This window comes from Dreissena polymorpha, chromosome 9 (genome assembly GCF_020536995.1).
Source record: "Dreissena polymorpha isolate Duluth1 chromosome 9, UMN_Dpol_1.0, whole genome shotgun sequence".
Lineage (NCBI taxonomy): Eukaryota > Metazoa > Mollusca > Bivalvia > Myida > Dreissenidae > Dreissena > Dreissena polymorpha.
In genome coordinates, this window is record NC_068363.1 from 73480693 (window position 1) to 73503231 (window position 22539).

The 22539-nt window shown below is 34.2% G+C and overlaps 1 protein-coding gene across 1 annotated transcript; it reads right to left on the minus strand.

The window, feature by feature from the left end:
- Positions 1–1119: 1119 nt before the first annotated feature.
- LOC127843826 (E3 ubiquitin-protein ligase rnf146-like) lies at positions 1120–22471 on the minus strand. Its single transcript, XM_052373685.1, has 2 exons — positions 22294–22471; positions 1120–3549 (listed from the first exon to the last, which is right to left on the minus strand). Exons 1-2 carry the CDS (start codon positions 22388–22390, stop codon positions 2483–2485), a joined length of 1164 nt encoding a protein of 387 aa, XP_052229645.1. The 5' UTR covers positions 22391–22471; the 3' UTR covers positions 1120–2482.
- Positions 22472–22539: the final 68 nt, after the last annotated feature.

Genomic DNA, 22539 nt, shown 5'->3' on the forward strand with positions numbered 1-22539 from the left:
CACAACTATAGTGGGGGACATAAAAAGCCTCACTGATGGATTGAAGAAATAAATTATCACATTATTAGTAAATGTATACATTATTTTTCAAACAAGAAGACTTAATGTTTGAGTGACAGTTGTAAATCAATTATAGTTCATGGTTTTTAATGGGCGTATTATTTATAATGCTTATGCATATCCATTGCAAACAGTATAAACTACAGGTAGTTCAATTATACTCGATTTATCAGGTATTCGTAGGTTTTAAGTGTATCTAGATGCATTCTTACAAGCATATAATATTTAAGATTTGCTGATAAGCTCTTGGTACATATGTGTATATGTATATGAGATAACATGTTCGTTATCATAGTTATTATTGATTAAATACCCTGACAAAGATGCTCAATAACTCACCACAGTGAATGTACTAGCTAATATGACTACAAAAAGACCTTCCCTGAACCATGACCTACTCCTGACCTGAAGACTGTGCGACCTAAAATGTAGACTTCACTTCGCAGAGTTCAAACCAAGACAATGTCACTACCTACTCTAACGACCTCACAATGTTTCCTTGCAATTGCGCGACCTCCTATAAAGACTTTGCAAACTGCCTAGCTTTCATTTGTTCTTAAAGGTGGGCTATTCTGCTAAAAGGCTAGACGCAACTTATTCAGCGATTACTTAAAAATAACCTTGACATGGACTTAATGTTCAAATAAGGGCATTGTGGCATATTTCTAGCTATTGCTAAAAAGGTTATGGGCCTTGTTCAGTGAATTCACAGAAATACTATGAATTAACACAATGCTGGTACCAACATTAATAGGTCTTAATGGGTATGTGGATTTTACCATCTTTTTTACTTGTAAGTAAATTCATATTAAGAAAGTTTCCATGGGTATTTTACACAGAACTAAATGCGTTTTTCTGGGCCTCTGCACATTTACCTGGATAGTATGAAGTTTCAATTGAAATTTGATTACATGTACCTGCACTATAAACAGATTCAGAGTTCTTGACCATAGCACTAAATGATTACATTCCTTATAAATAGTTGCACTCAAACTCTTGCAAGTATGAGACAATAAGTATAATTTTAACATACCTAGTTGAATACAACAGAACCAAGCCTTAATTTCTTTAGACTTTATAGTAATGTACAAACAAAAACTAAAGATAACAAAAATAATGCAAAAGGCTTATTCCATGTTATTGATTTAACATTAACAACATAACTGTACATGTAAGTGAATGTTTTTTAGGAAAGGCACATTATAATTAAGCCATGATATAATATTATTTAACTACAAACATAACACATTTTAAGTAAATTCCCTACATCTTTCTTCATATTTCTTGATACAAAACTCACAGACAATTGGAAAGCATCCAATTATTGGGGCTGCAGATTTTGAACATTCATTAATTAAGTCAGTTGAGTTTAATTATTCAAACCTTTTAACTCTCTCTTTATAATCATTTTTAACATGCATAATATATATTAAGAAATAATGGCACATAGCAAAAATTGTCACTCTGATCAGTGGTGAAACGATGCTGAAGAAGAGGTTTAAATAAAAGAGTATGGTGAGATACAGTTCTTTCAGTATAGTTGCTCAGTTCCAAGACTTATGAATCATTAACATTGTGCAAAGATCTTTCCTTTCCATCACTACTTAAGCAGTATATGATATACATGTACTTAACTTCAGATGAAAGTGTTTCAAACAAAACCATGTACACGATGAACTTTGCTATTATATCACAATAATATAATACAAATATATCAACAATCAAACAAAAGCTGCAATGTGCACTTCGTGCATTAAAAGTAGGGATTCAGCTGATAAAAAAAATGGCAGAAGGGCCAGAAAAGGGGCAGGGCCAACTCTTTTGTGAAAAATCCTAGTGGGGTAAACTTTGTAATTGTTAGTGATTAAATTTTGCTGTTTACATTTAACTTCTTATGTCCAAGCATCCATTTATTGTTCCTGATGAAAAAATAAATATGAGGCTAGCACAAGTAATACTGCATGTTTCTCAACATCATCACCAGCAAATAAAGCATGTTGAGTGTGTCTGTATTTACAAAAAAAAGACAAATGAATGAGGAACAACAATAATTTGGCAATACAAATGATAGTGTAGCAGCATATTCAAAAAGGATGAAGCATAAAAAGGAAGGCCCACAGCCACTCTGGGTGAGCTAAATCCCTACTATACTGTTATAGTAATAGCATGATAGTATAAATAATAAATATGAATATTACATATAATAATTACAATTTACAGAAGCAATTACCATTATTTTATCAATGTAATCAATAAAAGTTCTGTTTATATGTTTTGTTCAATCATACTAAGTATCAGAGGAAATAATGTACTTTCCAGTTTCACTTGCATAATCATATTTTAGATATCCACACAATGGATTATTATGCAAACTGGTTTGACCAGCAATTGCTATCACAGCTTCACAATAAGATGTACTTCATCAAACAAAAGTCCCCAAGTTAGCATCACAGTCTGGTTGGGTAGTGTTTGCTGGTGAACCATCCAGAGCATTAGAAGCTGCTGCATCATCATGTGAAGCAAGACTTGGCAAATCCACTGATGACCCTTCATCCAGTGGCATACCATGGGCACTGGCAACACTGTCCAAACTTGTGTCATCATCAGATACATAAGGACGTCTGTAAGAATCCGACGGTGAATGGGACAAGTGCGAGTAGTGAAGGTTAGCGTCCATTCCGTATGGTGTGGGTGAACCACGAGAAGAGTTGTTGGAATTGATATTTAGATTCTGAAAGTTAACATGCAAATCTTCTTGTGACCCCGACAAGCTCCCTGGGTGGCTATCAGCAGGGGTCATGGGAGTCTGAGGAGTGTTGTTTGGGGCTGAGGGCATTGGTGAGGCATCGTCAAGGCCACTAGGCCCCGAGTCACTTGCTGGCATACCTAACAGATGGCTGTGATAACTGGCTGATGGCTGGGCCCTGCTTGCAATTGAAATCTGGTTCCCATCTGCAGTAGCACCCTCATTTCCATCACCACTGGGACGAACACTTTGATTTTCTTGGTATTTGAGTCCTGCAATACCCTTAATATCAGGAATGCTTCTCAAGTCTCTACGGATTCTTCTCTTTCGTGATTGATGATTCTTCCGAATCTGTTTCATGTTTTCCAAGTCAATAATATACATGTAACCAGCAATCATTAACTCGAATGTTTTCTCTCCCTTTTTGTACTTCACTTCAAGCTCATTGCTTGCCCGCTCTTCATACTGCCACCAGCCATTCCTTCCCTCGTAAAACCACTGATAGCCTTCGTCGTAGATAGCTCTTGACTTTTCCTTTACTTCCTCTTCACACAACACGGTCAACACCTTGGGATGATTAAAGAAGTCCTCTGGAATGTCCTGCCTGCACAATGCACATCGGCGACTGTGGTTAGCAACGCCTTTCACACACAAGAAACAGAAAATGTGTCTGCATGGTAACTGTACTGGAAAGCTTGCCTTCTGTAGGCACACTGGGCACTCAAAATCTGTCTTTTTCTCACCTGAAAATAAATAAATGAATCAATTATTATTTTGCAAGAATTATTATTAAGGACTATTACAAACTGAAGCTGGTTGAAACTGCCACAATAAAACCAAATAATAAAATCACAGGTAGTAAAATGACCGCCTATAAAGTATTATGCAAAACCACGCGAAAACCACATTTATACATGCAAATAAAGGTTGCTTTTTAAAATAATTTTGTAATGCATTTAACAATATATTTTTGCTGTTTAAATGGTATCAGTTACAGTATATCTCTATTCCTTTAAAATTATTTGGTATCATTTTTGTCACAAACTGGATAATATTTATTTCCCGATGTTTACATGTATATACAGCCTTAAGTGTGTATTGGGCTTTATTTTAAAGAATTGCTTGCAGACTATGAAATCACATATAATTGTATGGATCTACAAGTGATCTAGAAGTGTCCAATAATTGTCTATTGTTTACACAAACATCCTTATATACATGTAAGTTACAGTAAAAACTCTCTAAACGACCACCCTGTCATAACGACCAACTCGCTATGACGACCACCATTTTTCAGTAGAGAATTTGTTCTTCCTTCTATATTTCAATGAACGTTACACTCACTGATCCAACAAATCCACAAGAGGCTAATTTTTTCAATTTACCAAACCGTGAAAAGATCCCTTTAAAGACCTCTTTAATCAGTACCAATCAACGACATTGCTCTAAATTGTCACCCCCTGGTCATAGACCAGTAACTTTCACACCATACTTGATTGGGGTTTGTGGTTAGATCAGGTTTCTGTACTAAACTATTGTGACTGCATATACTGTGAGGTGTGATTTTTGGCCCTTGTTGTTCTTTTTTACCCTTGATTTTTGATTGCTAATTAGCTTTTCTGATAGAGTTGTTGTTGGTTAAATTGGTTATTGTTTGCTACACACTTTCAAGCTTAAAGATAGTGACTAATTAAACAGTAAGGAGGATTGAGTTCCGGTAAGATGGTTTGGTTCAGGATGGATATAAAAACTGCCCTGTATGCCATATTGTTATTCAACATAGATAAGCGTAAACAGAAAGAGTTGCGTTTAAAAGAAAAGATTGATTGAATCAATGCGTGTAATCGGAAATTACAAGTTGGCTGCTTTATTCTGCATTTTTGAAAAGACACAGGTGTGTTTACTTTTTAATTTTTACGTCCCTCAAAAACCTTATTTGTGTTGCTTCGTTCCTTCATTAGATAGCTAGACATCTATCTGCTTTATTAGATTTGTATGCAGCTGATAACCTATTGGCAATGTTATGAATAATAAATGTCCATTTAAGTGGATCTTCTTTTGTTTTATTATTTTTATGGATTTATTGTTGTGTGAGCTGAAACAGTGACTTTTTTATCAGCATGAGCCATTGAAAAATTTGCCCCTACAATAGAAATAGATTGTTATGAGAAACTCACATGAAAACAATTCATGAAAACTACATGTAAGTATTAAGACCACCTTGCTATGAACACCACTTTTCAAAAGTCCCCAGGGTGGTCTTAATAGCAATGTTTCACTGTACATTATATTAGATAATCAGAGTAGTTTTTCAATTACTTTAGCCTTTGTTTATAATATTTGTCTTCGTTTCAATTGTTTAATTCAATGCAAATTCCTACAGGATAAGTATTGATGCAAAGCATCAAAGGGCGTTGGGAATTTCAGTGTAAAAGGAACTCTGTAAAGTTACATGGAAAGATTTTTTTCTACTGTAAATATTAATATATTGGCCGATTATTTTAAACAAAATAGAAAAAGATACTGGTATAACCATTATCTATGATTTTGTGTTATAACCCCCAAATAACCATTATTTATGATGTTGTGTTATAACCCTTAAATAACCATTATCTATGATTTTGTGTTGTAACTCCCAAATATTTCATAGTTCATTTTATTTACATTGGTTTCCTTTTTTTATACTGGTATATGTGTGCAGTTTTCATTAATGAAACAGAACTGTGTAGGTTTTAAAAAATCTGCTTCATCTTGTAAGCATTATTTCATATTTTTCTCAACGTCAAGGGGAGATGATTCTGAACTTATTCTTACGTTGCTCATTTACGATAAGGGTTGAGTACTCATTGATATGTAAACACTGTAAAAGTTTGAAAAAAAAAGAATGAAAACTGTCAATTGTATAAAGAAGCTTCATTTTACAATACATAGAAATTCAGTAAGGCCACGACTTTTTTTTTTATTGGTTTACAAAAATTATTTTGAAAATGGTCCATCGGGCGGTCGAAAAAAAAAAAAAAAAAAAAAAACATCATTGGAAAAAAAAGTTAATACTAATAACATCAGAACATCAGTTTAACCTTAAACACAGAGACAAAAAATCAAATTATGCAATGAAACACATCTATATCTTCAAATAAAATGAGTCCTAACAGCACCTTATGTAACATCAGGCAATTTTAAACACTGCATTACATGACAAGCGTTCTTCTCCCATTAAAACGGAAAACTGCGCTTCATTTCCATAATTGGATGCGCACCATTACACAATGCGATGCCCGTTGCATAAATCTTATATAAGATAAACTACTCATACACAAATTACCCGGTATGTGTTTGCTCTGATTACCGGAATAAACCCCCTTCGGAAGAAACCCCCTTCCCTCAAAACGGCATAGCGGAAGAAACCCCCTTTCATAGTTTGCATACGCGGAAGAAACCCCCTCGCTAGTTTTGCATAGGCGGAACAAACCCCCTTCGAGTTTTCAGACAGGCGGAATAAACCCCCTTCGTGTTTTCAGAGAGGCGGAATAAACCTCCTTCCTAAGTGTTAAGTCTTTTCCCGCAGAGGTAGTAAAATCCCGACTCGAACGATTCCCCAATACACCCGTTTCAACCCGACTCTATTACTGCATGCTTGCTACTTTTCAAGTTTATATTCATTTCCCGATAATCCCGTTTATATAATTTTTTTCAAGCACTTTCTGGTAAATATTAACGATAAAAGCTCTCAATAATTTCTTTAACACAAAACTTGCCATTTTTTCTCTTTTATCAAATAAATTTCGGCATAAGTGACTATATATAGACTTGATGAAATATTCCCTCCGAACATGCATCAATCCCCTGACTAGTTGTGTGCTTGTTACAACGCTCAATACACCCACGCTTTCTATGCTGCATAATTTTCGCGCCCTTTTTATTGAGAAAAAGAGTCAACACAAAATAGAATTTACACTGCAAAAATATTTCAACGTTGCGGTAACATTTACATTTGGAAGTGTGTTTCGTATTAAAAACGCGTGAACACCAACTTACGGGAGTGTGTTTCGGATTTACAGTAAAGAAATGTACCGGCCGTTTGTTCACAAGTTGTGAAGAAATAATCAAGATGGTAATAAAACGAATAATGTATGAATGGGGGAAAGAATTATTATTGAAGGATAAAATAGACAAAAAAAGAATGAAATATATTAACATTTATGTACAAAGATCAAGCAAGCTTATACTTGAAAACTTTAAACAAATTGTTGGTGCAAAAAAGGACACGCATTTAATGATAAAACAGGCATATATTTACATTTATTTACAAAGATCTCAAACAAGCATATATTAGAAAGCAATAAACAATTTGTTGTTGAAAAAAGACACGCATTTATTAACGATAAACAGGCATATATTTAAATTTATTTACAAAGATCAAATCATTCCCTAAAATCACACAATTATAGCCGAATGCTAATGTAATTAAAAAAACTGTAATAACTTCACACGAGCCGCAAAGGCGCCGATCATGACACAACTTCTCATCATTATCTACAATAGCCGGTACATTAAAGGACCTTTTATATAATTAAATGAAGGTGTGAAAATCTATTTCCAAACTGTTATGTGCTGAGTAAAGAGGTGTACCGGCCGTATGTTCACAAGTTGTTTATGATGAGATGCTCGTGTGAATTTGTCTTGCACTCGTTTCAGGGAGATTATACCATTTTATATGCGTTAACTTGTACTAGATTGATAAAAATAACAAAAACTCAAAATTATCCCAGAGACGATAGTGACGAAGATATTTCGTACACATATTTTCCTACAATAGCATTCGTCTTTAAAAAAAAATTGAATCTTGCAATCATGCTTACCGGGAACTTTCTGAAAATGAAAGTGAATTTCTGTAAACAATTACCGTGCGTTTTAATGTAACTAAATCGTCTGGAAGGGGGTTTGTTCCGCTATGGAAGGGGGTTTCTTCCGCCTATGCAAAACTAGCGAGGGGGTTTCTTCCGCCTATGCAAAACTAGCGAGGGGGTTTCTTCCGCGTATGCAAACTATGAAAGGGGGTTTCTTCCGCCCTGCCGTTTTTAGCGAAGGGGGTTTCTTCCGGAGGGGGTTTCTTCCGTACACCGTTTGCTCTTACTCGACTTATGAGATCGTACATGAAAAAAAAATCGAGGTAGATCGATCCATGCGTCGTCGCGGTAATGTTTGTCAAAGTTGTTGTTGTCATGAAAACTCGTTGATTTACAACGCAAAACGTCTTATTTGAACTGACGCGAATTAATTTAATCATATTTGTCAACTTCGCTTTTGCTTTATTTTGATAATTTAATCCAAAGTTTAATGTTAGCAAGTGTTTTCTTTTTTACTGGAATTGTAAACAAGGAGTCAGTTAAAGTCTTCCGAAAATGTGCAGTCTGTGTGAATTGACAGTTTGACGTCATCAAAGGAAAGCCGCTTTCTGTCGAAAGCAATAAAGCGACAAATTTCGCGCCGAAAAAATTGGCTTCCTTTGTCTAGCAATCAACATGCCGAATCAATTGTGTGTTTGGTTCTCAATTCCAATCCTCCAATTTAATAAAAGCACGTGCATAGCTCCGCCTTCGAATCTTTTGCAGAGAACGGAGGCGGAGTTTAACGGTTAATTGAGCTAGTGTTTTACACAAGTTGAGTTCCGATTTGCCGAAATTACTCGGCCCAAAGCGTTGAAACGACAAATGCATTTATCAATGATTTTCCGAGATATACCGATTTGTTCCGATTTCCAAACTTTCTGTACAGTTCCTATAAACTATAATGGCGGACGTTTTTACAAAATTCCTAAACACATATATCGTAAATAATGGCAGTGTTTTATTGGATTATTTATACTAATTATCAAATACTATCGGGTTTGTTTAATATAATCAACATGTTAAACAATATAGTTGCGTCACAGACACGGAAATAAATTTTGATGGGGTCGACATTTGACTGACGCTGATTTTCTTATTGTCTGTAATTTTTACCCGAAATAAATTTTGAGAAGTGCCCATAAAAGGACTGGTACATAATGTGTCACATTGAAAAATATCCCGATCTCTGCAATTAAATATATGTGAACCAATCGTTGATTGTACTTACTTGATTTTATTCGCAACCGTACTCAAACCGGATCGTTTTTTTTCTCGTTTCGCTCGTTTTGCAGTGCGGTCGGGAATAAAATATTTAAAAAAAAAAAGACGATTTTCCGATTTTATTTTTTTTCCCATTTTCCAAAAATTAGGGTCGGCGGTTTTGTAAACCAAGAAATATAAAAGTCGTGGCCTAAAAGATCATAATAGATTTATTGCTCCGATATTCATCGTTTTCAATAGGGTTCGAGTAATACTGATATAAAAACACTTAACAAGTTTGAAAAGATTCAGACGAAAGTTGTGAAATCATTTAAACAAGTGGAAATTGTTTAATATGTCAAATTTAATAGAAAAAAATGTTTCTCATTTTAAATGAGGTAAAAATGCTCATTGATATGAAGACACTGTAAGTTTGAAATTAATCTGATGAAAAACGTTGACACAATCACCTAACCAAGCAGTTTTTCACTTTTATTCTTAAATTCAAAGAGAAATAATTCTGGACTTATGGTCTGATATTGCTCATATAGAGTTTGGGTTGGGTCCTCATTGATAAACAAGAGCTGTCTCCATCGGAAGACATATGCCCCAAAAAACGCTTTTTCGAAACCTAAATGCAGATTTTGAAGCCTAAACGCGGACCCTAAGTTCAAGGTCAAGAAGGGGTCAAAATTTGCGTGCGTAATGAAAGGCCTTGTCCATATACACATGCATACCAAATATGAAATTTACATCTGAAGCGACATAGAAGTTATGAGCATTTTTCGAGCGGAAACGCAATTTTTTGATGATTCAAGAGCCATAACTCTGAAGTGCCTGGGTAAATTTGGCTGATTATCGAACTTAACCTAGATTGTATTGCCTTACACATTTTTATGAAGTTTGATGAAGATCCAATGACAATTGCTTGAGTTAACGAGCGGAAACTAGAACAGACTCAATTTTTCGATGATTCAAGGGCCGTAACTCAGGAGTGTCTTGGTCAATTTGGCCGATTATCGAACTTAACCTAGATTTTATTGCCTTACTAATTTTTATGAAGTTTGTTGAAGATCCGATGACAATTGCTTGAGTTATTGAGCGGAAAGGAGAAAAAACTCAATTTTTCAATGATTCAAGGGCCGTAAGTCAGGAGCGTCATGGTCAATTTGGCTGATTATACAACTTGACCTAGATCTTATGATCTTACACATTTTCATGAAGTTTAGTGAAGATCCTATGACATTTGCTTGAGTTATTGAGCGGAAACGAGAAAACCCCCAATTTTACGATAATTCAAGGGCCGTAACTCAGGAGTATCTGGGTCAATTTGGCTGATTATCGAACTTGACCTAGATGTTATAGCCTTACACATTTTCATGAAGTTTGGTGAAGATCCTATGACATTTGCTCGAGTTATTGAGCGGAAACAAGAAAAATCCCAATTTTACAATAATTCAAGGGCCATAACTCAGGAGTGTCTGGGTCAATTTGGCCGATTATCGAACTTGACTGAGATGTTATAGCCTAACACATATTCATGAAGTTTGGTGAAGATCTGATGACAATTGCTTGACTTATTGAGCGGAAACTAATCCGGACTGACTAACTAACTGACTGACGGACGGTGCGATTTTAATATGCCCCCAGAACCTATGTTCTGGGGGCATAAAAAAAACCTGTGAAAGTTTGGGAACAATCGGATGAAAATTTTGGACTTCGAACAAGGATTTCAAAATTTCTCAAATTCTAAGGAATATAACTATGGACGTAATGGTCGGATAAGGCTAAAGGGCCCATACCACCTGGATACGTGTTGCGCTTCGCGCTCTATATGTGGTTCTTAAAAAAAAACTCTGAAGAGTGCTTGACTCTAGGGAAACGGGTTGCTGGGACACAGCTCCTCCTTGATAAGCGGCTGCTTCCTTTATCGCAACTCATTGCTACAATCAATAATACGTGTCGCGCTTCATGCTCTATATGTGGTAGGGATAAGCCTATGATAGACAACCAAAAAAATACATGGATAATAGATGTGTTGTTTGCATTTATTTGTTAATATAAAAACATGTGTATTTTTTATAAGATGTTTAAGTGATGTAAGAAATTTTAATTAACGTTGTCACCACGTTTCATCCATTAATTTTAATAAATTGTCCAATTGTAGTAAAATGGATTTTAAAATGTCTACATAAAATAAAGCTTGATTATATTTATTAACCTGACTGAAAATATTGTCAGCCGCCAAACTGTTCCGTTCGTGCCGGAACACGGGATTGAACTGGGGGCCTTTATATGACTGTTGCGTAAACAACTTCAGTCTAACGCTCTCCCAACTGAGCTATTCCGGCTGACATTCACTAATATACTGCTATTTGGTGAAGTTGTGTATAGCAATCGTTATTATATGTCTATTAATAAACTAATACATTGTTTGTTTTCGTACCACTACGCCTTCCAATAACTTGCTTTCGTGATAGGTCGTCAAATATCGTACTACATTGATTCTCCACTAAATAAGCAAATTAGAAAAACCACAAAATAAATATATTTTGATTATGTTTTGTTTTTATACAAAACCAGAAAGTTTCGCGTATTTGCCCAGTCCCTGTGATCTTTACCCTGTGATCAGTTGTGGATCAGTTATTAATTAAAACAATAAGCTTTGCATTATTGGCAATAAATGTTGTAATAAATGTAATAGGCACAAATGCAGTACTTATTTACACTAATTTACACAAAAGATCACCACTATGCAAGATATTCTTAAAACAAAAATATATACATTGATCCGTAAAATAACTTCTCCTCCCATAAGCGAAAAAAAAATGCATTACATACTAGTCGCCGCCCTCCAGGGCGACGCCAACAAGTCATCATGTGTTCAATCCTAACCACAACACAACACATACTTACTCTAACTTGTGCTTAGGATTTGTAGTTCTGGCTTTTTAATGGAGTAGAAAGTCACCAACACGTGATCATGCCAAAATGACAGGGATTTTTTGCATAACATTTGCCATGATAAGAGCCTGAGGGAGTTGTCAACGCTCTTAAAAGTAAGGACAAAAAGATCAAACAAATTATTTCTTGGCACATAACAATTCTGAACTTAATTGTAGTTCAAGACAGACAAGCCCAAGGGCACTAACAAACCAAGTTATATGTGATAGATTGTGAGATGTGTAAAGCTTTAATTTTTGCACATACTTACTAGTGGTATTGCACCCTTTTTAATTCTGGCAAGACAGACATGTCCGCAATCATGTGGACATGCCAGAACCACATACATGTATAGGTTGGTTCCTTGGATACTTCATTCATCACCCTTTAACACCATCACAACAGAATGGAAGAAATAGGCCAGAATAATAATATAATATATGGTGTTTTTCCCAGGCCCTTTTTGCCTGGCGCTGTGCAACACCATCTTTCTCTGCCATTTTCAAATACAAAAGCCTCCACACACTCTTATTGATAACATCATTCTAAGCTGACTGTATCTGAGGATGGCCCCAACAGAGGGGGTAATCACTTGATGATCTAAAGAAAGTCCATGCCAAAATAGGTATTTGTCGCCATGTTATACCCATTATTACTGTTATTTAATTACTTTATGCCGCTTATTTTCCAGCCATAGCAGAAAGAAAGTGCTACATTTGTGTTTTTCTACTAAGTTTAACCCTTTCCCACTCAGAAGCAAAGTGAAAATGGTTATGTGCAAAGTAACTCGCATTGTGTTCAGGTTTTATGCTGTTTGCTGCTCATCAGTATCTAAGGGTAGGAAATGAAGACTTAAAGTTAAACACTGAAATCTAGTAAGAATAGTCTTTAATTAAATTTAATTTTCTAAGGGACTACAAATGCGTCAAAATACATATCTAATGCCTAAGTCCCAAATAATCCAGTCGCCGGCTGATGTATCGGCTCTACATGCATTGAGAAGACTGGACACATCGAAGCCGTCCGCCAGCTGATGAGTGACACAGTTAAATACCTCAGTCACAAATAAAGACCGATCACTGTCCGATATGCAGACGACATATTATTCCAATCATTGGGCTGGCGCCCAGCCAATGATGGCACAGTCACCGGGACATTTTGTAGCATCGAACGGCGCCTGGATTAATTTTAAGTCTTAATTGAAATTTTACCCGACATCGGGCCCAGCAAGGAATCAAGTTGAGATCGAAAAAAGATCGGACTATCAATGCACAGTTATCACCTGGCAATCGCCTGACATCAGGATTGTTGTACATGTATGATGATGAGCTCTGTCCAGCGTCTGGCAGTAATCCTGTGGGGCCCTCAGACAGTTGCCAGCTGATGTATTTGTCCCGGGGAAATATCTTGATTTTTTTCGATACATGTACAATGAATCCAATCGGGCTTTCGGTCAGCAGAAACCGGGCTTTGATGGACCGATTTTTTTTCAATCTCAACTTGATTCCTTCGATTCCTCGACATCTGGCAAAATTTTAAGTGATAGTTAAAATGTAACCAGACACCGCCCCATGCTACAAAATGACCCAGTGTCCGTTAGATCATCCGCAAGGGGCCAGCCCGATGGGTGTTAAAATACACTGTCCCCTGATAGGACGATGATCAGGCTCTTTTTGTGACTGAGGTATAAGTGGTAAAAGGTTAAAAACTATAAAGTTTTAAAATGCTACAGTGGATTGGTGTATAACGGATAGCTAAGGACTTTGAGTCTCATTTCAACGTTAACACCATGCATTCAGTAATTAAACCATTAAACCTAGATAGACACATGTCTTTCCTATTGAAACATGCTAGCGAATTTAAATTCGCGAAAGAATATTATTTGTTTACAGCGCGAATTTCATGGTACACTGATTTTGCCATTACCGGATCGCTTAGGTCTTTATCGGATTACATGTGTATCTTGTTATTTCTTGAAATTTGACACAGCATTTGTAAAAAATAATTGCAATATATGTACATTTCCAGAAAGGAAATTCATTTCTGCGTTTAATAAGACCAAGTTCATGGAAATCGCTGCACATTTGATGAATTAATGGCTGTTCAAAGCGATGCACCCTATATTCGGGTCATTTTGAGTTGAATACCTTGTTATATATATATAGATTTGATATTGAAAAATATGTTTTCAGAGAAATCAATTTTTTCGTTATAATTTGATTTTTTTTCATTAAAAATGACGTTTTCACTAATTAATATCATAGCCACACGCTAACCACATGTGTATTGGACAACTTCAATTGAGTTTATATTTATTTTGAGACAATCCTACATTCCTGAATATGAGTCACCACATGTCCGTTATTCACTAAATCCCGAGTTGCAGCTTTCATGCTTATTTTATATGGTACGCATCAATTTGGTTTCTGAGCATTCTTACTTTTGTAAAGGACGCATAATACTAAAATATTACATCAATGAACATTATGTTTACCAAAAAAAATCTGCAAAATTCAAGAAACCATTCGTCTGCACTTTTCCTGTCGTCACAAAAACGGTGCATACATAACGTGACCTTGTTTTGCTTTTGAAAAAAGTAACAGTTGTAAACATTGAAACACGTCAACAAAAACATGAATCGACTTAACAATGATAGGCTTTTTGTATTCAATTCATAGAAAACTATAAATCTTAACATAAATAAAAGTATTTTGAAAAAAAACATTCAACCTATCGGTTTAAATACTCACTAAAATCCGCTATATCCTCTATTGATCCTATAACTTCACGCAGCCCTATAAGATCGTGTACTTTTTTATGACGTTAACTAAATTCTTATAAGCAACATTCAAAAGCACGTGCCGAAAACTGTTCACTATTGTTAGCCGAGAATTTCCACAGATGATCAGACAACAATCATGAGGACAAAACAATAAATATGATATAAATTATCAGTTTTTCTGAAACGTTCGAAAGAAATAGCCTAAACAGTGTTTAAAATCTGCACATTTCCTGCACCAGACGGCTATGTTTGTCAATGTTTTGATCGTAAAATGTTGTAAGAGTGGTTTCCCTTGGAGGCCCGTTTCGAATTTGTATTGTGCTCTCTGTACTTTGCATTACAATACGATTAAAGTATCATAAGTATGCTGTGTATGCGGAAGATTTTACCCCCAAATGATGACACGAGACCATATGTTAAGATCGTGATCAGCCGATTGCGATATATGTTCTCACTGCGTCAATTTAGGATTTTGTCACAAAACAACTGTCATTAGAAGGGGTGACAGCTTTTTATGCCTCCATTGTGAATATAATTTTATTTACCGGTAGCTATTTTCCTTTAGTAAATACACTTTATCTAGACCTCTGAATACAGTTATCACAGTTAATATTTCGTTTTTATGAAGACCAGTTTTGTTTAAACCATTCTTTTCAATACAGTTTATACACGAAATTCATCTAAAACAACACATATTTAATACAAATAAACACATATTCACAAAATCATAATCGGGTTATTATAAACACATCCAAGGGCCTCGCTGTGACGTCATCAAAATCAGTGCACGATCTTATAGGGTAATTCTGTGTGACGCAGACTACGATGTTCATGAATGTTTAAAGGTATGTAACTCCAGGGCTCAACATTAACAGTTGTCCTATTGCCCCTGGCAAGTAAAAGTTAGGTCCTGGCAAGTTATTTTATAATCTAATTGTCCGTCTGGGCAAGTGCAAAAAAGAACAAAGAGCATTTAATTTAGACTTTAATAAGACAAATTGCTGTAATCATTTTGTTTAATGTTAAAAAATAAGGTTTTGTGGTGTATCATTTTGATCTTTATTAAAAAAATATGAGGTTTACAGGTAATGTGATATTTTATGTTTGGGCAAGTGGCTTTATGTTCAGGGCAAGTAGATTTTCTAAGTACTAAGTTTTTAGGTTAATGTTGAGCCCTGGTAACTCCATTATTATTATCGGTAAACCAACATATTTCACTCGTTATTTGTTAAACAAAAGATAAATCATCAAGTATGTAGCAAGTTTATTTATTGTCTAACAGAGCTCCAGATAAGGATTTGTGAAATTAGTAACGGTACTGCCACTGACAGAAAGAAACGGAGTAACGCTTAAAATCAATTAGTACCTGTACTACCATATCCAAAAATACAGGTAGTACTGTACTACCTGTGTTCTTGGATATTGAAGGGTGTATAACTGACTTTACAGAAACATTTGCAGCAATTATAATAAATACATGTAGCTTCTTAAATAGTTACTGTATTAGGTTTTCCATTCTGAATTATTATGCAAATACAACTACACATTAAAACTCATGACTAATACTATTTCTTCATTTTTCTTTACAAGAAAACACAAGCCAACTAGTAAGCTACCCTTCTCGAAAAAGTGCACTAAATGCGCATTTAATGCGCATTAAATGCACATTTAATGCGCATGTTATTGGCACCGTATTTTTTGCTTAACAAGTGCATTTTAATCTGTTAAAAAAAACAACTTTTTACTAGTGTGTTTATACATTTAAGTGTATTTTTTTTCCACGAAAAATACACTTAAGTGCGTTTATTATGATAATAAGTGCGCTTAAGTTTATTTTTAAGTGCATTTATACACTTGAGTGTATTTTAAGACATACAAATAATACACTTCATGGTCAAAGTAAATTTTTTAAAGCGCATTAATACACTTGAGTGCATTTCCAGTCATTCAAATAATACACATTACAGAATTAAAAGCAAATTATTTAAGCGCATTAATACACTTGAGTGCATTTCCAGTCATACAAATAATACACTTATCAGTAACTAAAGTAATCTTTCAAGTGCATCAATACACTTGAGTGTATTTTAACTCATACAAATTATACACTTCATGGAGTATTCAAAGTGAATTTTTTAAGCGCATTAATACACTTGAGTGCATTTCCAGACTTACAAATAAAACACTTCATTGAGTATTCAAAGTGAATTTTTGTAAGCGCATTAATACACTTGAGTGCATTTCCACTGATACAAATAATACACCTTACAAAATTGAAAGTGAATTTTTTTAAGCGCATTAATACACTTGAGTGCATTCCCGGTCATACAAATAATACACCTTACAATATTAAAAGTGAATTTTTAAGCGCATTAATACACTTGTGTGCATTTTCAGTCATACAAATGATACACTTTTTGAAGTGTTGGAAGTGAATTTTTTAAGCGCATTATACGCTCAAGTGTACTTTTCATCACTTCAAATTAATATGCTTAAAAATTAACCAAATTTAAAAAAAATCCCAGCATTTTAAAGTCAGCATTCATTCTTTAAATGAAAGGTTAGTGTAAACACATACATAAAAAACAAAAAGTACAATTCAATAGATAAATACACACTTTTATTAGAATGTTAAACCTTAAAAAACAAAAACAAATGTTACATATCTACATAAAAGAGAGGATTCAAACGGGCTATTGCCTATCTGGAATTAACAATTGAAAATATCAAGCTCATACCAGTGATTTTTCTCCCCTCTGATTACCGGTAACTGATTAACAGCCAAATACAGATGGTTTCCACTTCAAAAATATTAAAGTTTTCCCCTCCTTAAGCTGAAATGTTTTTCCTATCATTTACTATATTTTTATATATTACATTAATTCAAAATCCCTTTTTGATATGGACAAAAGCAGCACATTTAATTCAATCATATTCTGGATCCTAATATATGATAAATGAACAGTATTCATGAAATTTATATAAATCTATACCTTATTTTTAAGATCTTCCTTTTTTTGTTCATTATTGCGCTAAAACATGCCCTTCTGAGAAACAGTACGTACAGGTTGTTTTGAATTTCCAAAGAAATTCACTGCATACATGCTGACAATATTAAGCAGCTTAGCCCCTGTCACTATATTTGTTGTTATACACTGTTCCTTACAAAGAATGCATTCATAAACAACCCTTAATAGAGCACTTCACCAGCTGATCAAGTCTGAATACTACTGTCATGGTCTGTGAGGCGCTTCTCGTGCATGATCTCATTTGAGATCAGGTCCTGAAAGATATTTTATAATGTAAGTGTTAAATATTGCTGTTATGGTAATCTTGTTCAACAGTTGCTATAAATATCATAAATTTAAATCAAAACAAGTTTGTTGGCTTGTTGTTTTTGTTTGTTTATTTTTGCAATTTTAATCTCGTGATCACATGTGACTTTACGCTTTTCATAAATAATTTAAAGAAATTACGTTTGATAGAAAATACTGTTAATAAATGTACTAATATATGTGGTCTCCTTTGGCTGTGTGGACTGGTCGGAAGTGTGACGTCTTTGAATTGCAATAACCTTTATTATATAGTTTTACCTCTCAACAAATCCATCTTTTCTTGGTCAAGGACAAGCTACAGGGCACGGTTTCCCACTCCTGTTCCCCTCAAGTTGGCCTGCTCGTGCAGGGTAAAACCTGGTATACATGTCCATACATCAGGTAGTCCCCCTTTTGCTCCCTTTTTTGGCAGGCGATGATGCACATTCTGTCCAATGGATCTTCCGATCAATGTAAATTTCACCTTGGGGTTTAACCTTCAAATATAAAATATTAAAGTTCTGATTAAATATGGGGGAAAGAAATCTGTTCATTAATGACAAGAAATAGGTATAAATAAATTTTAAGATGACAATAACCATAAAATACAGCCATAATAATTCAAATGGTGTTTTTTTCCTTAAAATTGCATTACATTTACTCATCCAGTTACATTTCCCAGTGACAATACATAAATATGATAATGATCATAATTAATTTAATTAAAAAGAGATGCAGAAATGAAAATACAAACCTGTTACAGCTGTTCCTCAGCATTCCAAAAAAACAAAAACGGCAGTTGTTGATCACTTTAACCACCCACTATGAATCTTCTTTGCAACAAACTTATTGTTGATTTACACATTGTAGTAAATACACATTGTTTTCATCACACAATAGTTCATGTGCTGAAAGAATTTCAAGACATTTGACACTAGAATAAATGTTGCTGAATTATACCTAAAAATTTAGCTCAATTTAAGTTGCTGAAACCAAATTGTTTACAAAAATAACTTCCTGTCCTCAGAATATTTTGCTGTGCTCCAGCCAATCAAAAGTGGTTTGTTTTCAAATAGATGGTCCCAGAACCAATCAAAATTCTATAAACACCCCTTTGTTTTGGCTAGATGGAGCACTGATAGGGATTAGTGTTTATGATGCTAATTGATCTCTTATCTGATCATGATCTTATCTGATATTTATTGAATAATACACAGCACACTTAGCATATTATATTTAATTGTGAATATTTCAATATAGCATACTGAATGGTGTTAGGAAATAAATATAATATTATAAATATTATTTAAATTGTCTTTTAAAATGTATGTTAATAGTCAATGTGGTAGACATTAATTGAATTGGGGTTAAATATCAGTGTAAGAAAGTTCAAATACTTGTTTTTTATGTTGTGGAGATATAATTGATTCTGGCAAGCCCACATAATTTGTTTGACACTTTCAATTTTTTTAATTATTTACCCACAGCCTGATTTAGTTGTACTTTTCCCTTTAAAAGCTGCTCTACTGATTCACATATTTTATGAGCAGACAAATTGCAATAATAAGACCATAAACATTATGTGAAGATAAAAAAGAATTCAGTACAATCCTCCTATTAAACACTATATCTCTGTCCTTTAACTTCAGTTATTTGCTATAGTGTTGCTCTTTTTTATGAAGATGCTCTAAAACTACACTTGTACAGAAAGAATATTTTTTTTGCAAATCAGAAGATACACTAATATGCACAAAAAATGCACTTCATTAAAAAAATGCACTTATTGCATAAAAAGATGCACTTTGTCTACAGAAGATACACTTAAAGAACAGTAAAATACACTTAAAGATAATGAAAATACAGAAAAAATGCACTTTAGTGCACTTAATTATGAAAAAAATGCAGAAAAAATACACTTTTCAGTAAAAATGCAGAAAAAATACACTTTATAAAGCGTATTTTGTTAAAAAGTGTATTTTATTTTGAGAAGGGTAAGTAAATGAACACTTATTTCACTGTCTCATCCGTTTCCCATCGTGTTTTCTAACGTTTTAAGCCACTGATGCAATCAAATCGTTTAATATCGGGGCGACAATGTCTTTTTCTGGGTTTACAGATTTAATGTCAGGATGGTTAGACGACACTGTATGTAGTCATTATATGAAAACAAAGTGTTGTTTTGAACCGCTTTCGGTTAAGCCGGCATTCCATTGCGCGCAGACATATTGTTTTTGATGGATTTACAAGTTACAGGAAATAATGCGACAGAATAGACATTAATATATGAACCCAGTCTACAACTTTTCGGTAATTTAAATTAACAAAAAGCGACGTTAGGTTAGAGACCAACAAATCACGCCTCGCTGACGCAGACGTATCGGTACGGCCAGATTTTTTTCAAAAATGCGTAAAATGGATATTAATGTCGTAATTGTACGTCCAGTTTATAAAAATAAATGCGTAAATCTTCATGAAAAAGGCGCATTTACGGCTGTACGGCCCTTATCTGGAGCTCTGGTCTAATGATTTTTCATGAAAGATATGCTTTTGAAGATTAAGGTGCACGAACTGTAAACATTAAACTGTTCGGTAACATGTTATAATCACAGGGATCGTTAGGTAAAAAATACTCTATTATACTATATACATATATACAAGGTCAAATTTCCTGCACAACATCATGGTCTGAACAATAGCAAAATAATCGCTTCCAAAAGCAATAATTACACCAAAAAAACTGTATAACAACAGCTTAGACATTTATCTATCAGATAATAACTATGTTTATAGCAGTAAAAGTGTTCATAGTTGTGTTTGAAACGAAAGTTTCATGAAAAACGGTAAAATTTTCGAAATGCGACACAGGTGTGCACACCCACTTTGACACATTTTGTTTCATAATTTAATAATTACAGAGAAGTTGAGCAAATTTTACCTTGTTTTATTATCCATAGACACTTTATTAATCAAAGTAGACACCTTCCATAATTGCATGTAACTGCATATATGCAAAACACCGTAAAAATTAAATTTGTTTACATTTCTACTATCTTCAAGGATTTGTATGCAATTTGTCAGGTAATGTTACGTGGAACGTGACTGGTTGGATTTATTACTGCAGTGGAATTTCAACCAATCAAATCACTGTTTGAAATACATGTGAACTATCCAAAATGAAAGTAAAACATTGTCATTGTGAAATTGAAGCAGATTGATGTGAATTTCTAGCAAAATATGCTTACTAAATAGTTATTATGTTCTATTTTACTATGAAAAAAAACTATCCAAGAATATGTACCAGCAAAAGAGCTTTATAACAAAGGAATACGAAAATTACTGCTAGAATTCTAAGTTTTCAGCTGTGCACACCTGTGTCCAAGTAAGGATTTTTGAGCATTTTGAATGAAACTTTCTCTCTTAGTTCAATGAAAAGCTTGTACTTTATTGCTAAGTGTATTATTTTCTGAAAGATAAATGTCTTGGCTGTTGTAATACAGTTTAATTGGTGTATTTATTGCGTTTGGAAGCAAATTTTTCGCTATTGTTTACACCATGGTTGTGTGCAGGAATTTTCACAGTTGTATCCCTTGTATATATATGTAGTATATCCTCTATTCCTATAACTTCGTGCAGCCCTATAAGATCGTGTACTTTTTTATGACGTAAACTTCTAAGCAACATTCGAACGCACGTACCCGAAAACTGTTCACTTTTGTAACGCGAGATTTCCACAGCCGATAAGACAACAATCATGAGAAAAAAAAAAAATAAATATGATATAAATTGTCTGTTTTTCTGACCTCGTTCCAAAGAAATAGCCTAAACAATGTTTAAAATCTGCACATTTCCTTCACCAGACAGCTATGTTTGTCAATGTTTTGATCGTAAAATGTTGTAAGAGTAGTTTCCTTTGGAGGCCCGTCTAGAATTTGTATTTTGGACTCTGTACTTTGCATTACAATACGATTAAAGTATGCTGTATATGCGGAAAATTTTTCCCCCAAATGTTGACACGAGACCATACGTTAAGATCTTGTCCAGCCTATTGCGATAAAGGTTCTCACTGCGTCAATTTGGGATTTTGTCACAGGGTAATTCTGTGTGACGCAGACTACCATATACAGGAATGTTTAAAGGTACGTAATTCCATTATTATTATCTGTCAACCAACATACTTCACTCGTTATTTGTTAAACAAAAGATACATCATAAAGTATATATCACGTTTATTTATTGTCTAATAATCTTTCATGAAAGATATGCCATTGAAATTTAAGGTGCACGAACTTATAGGTTTAGAGGCTAATAGAATATTTTTACTTAACGGTTCCTATGGTTATAATTAACAGAAGATACCATTATCTGACTGTGTGGTGAATTCCTTTCCTTCAGGCAGATTTTCTGTTTCGGCCTGGACGAGTTTTCCTTTACCACTATCAGCTTCTGAACTCATGATGAGACTTATGACTGAACTGTTATGTCTGTTTAGTCAACAAAAATGAATTAGATTGTTCCTTATAAAGCTAGACACATAGTATTTTTCGAATTCTGAATGTAAACAGGGTTTTAAAAGTGAATGAATTAAAATTGAAACTTAAAATG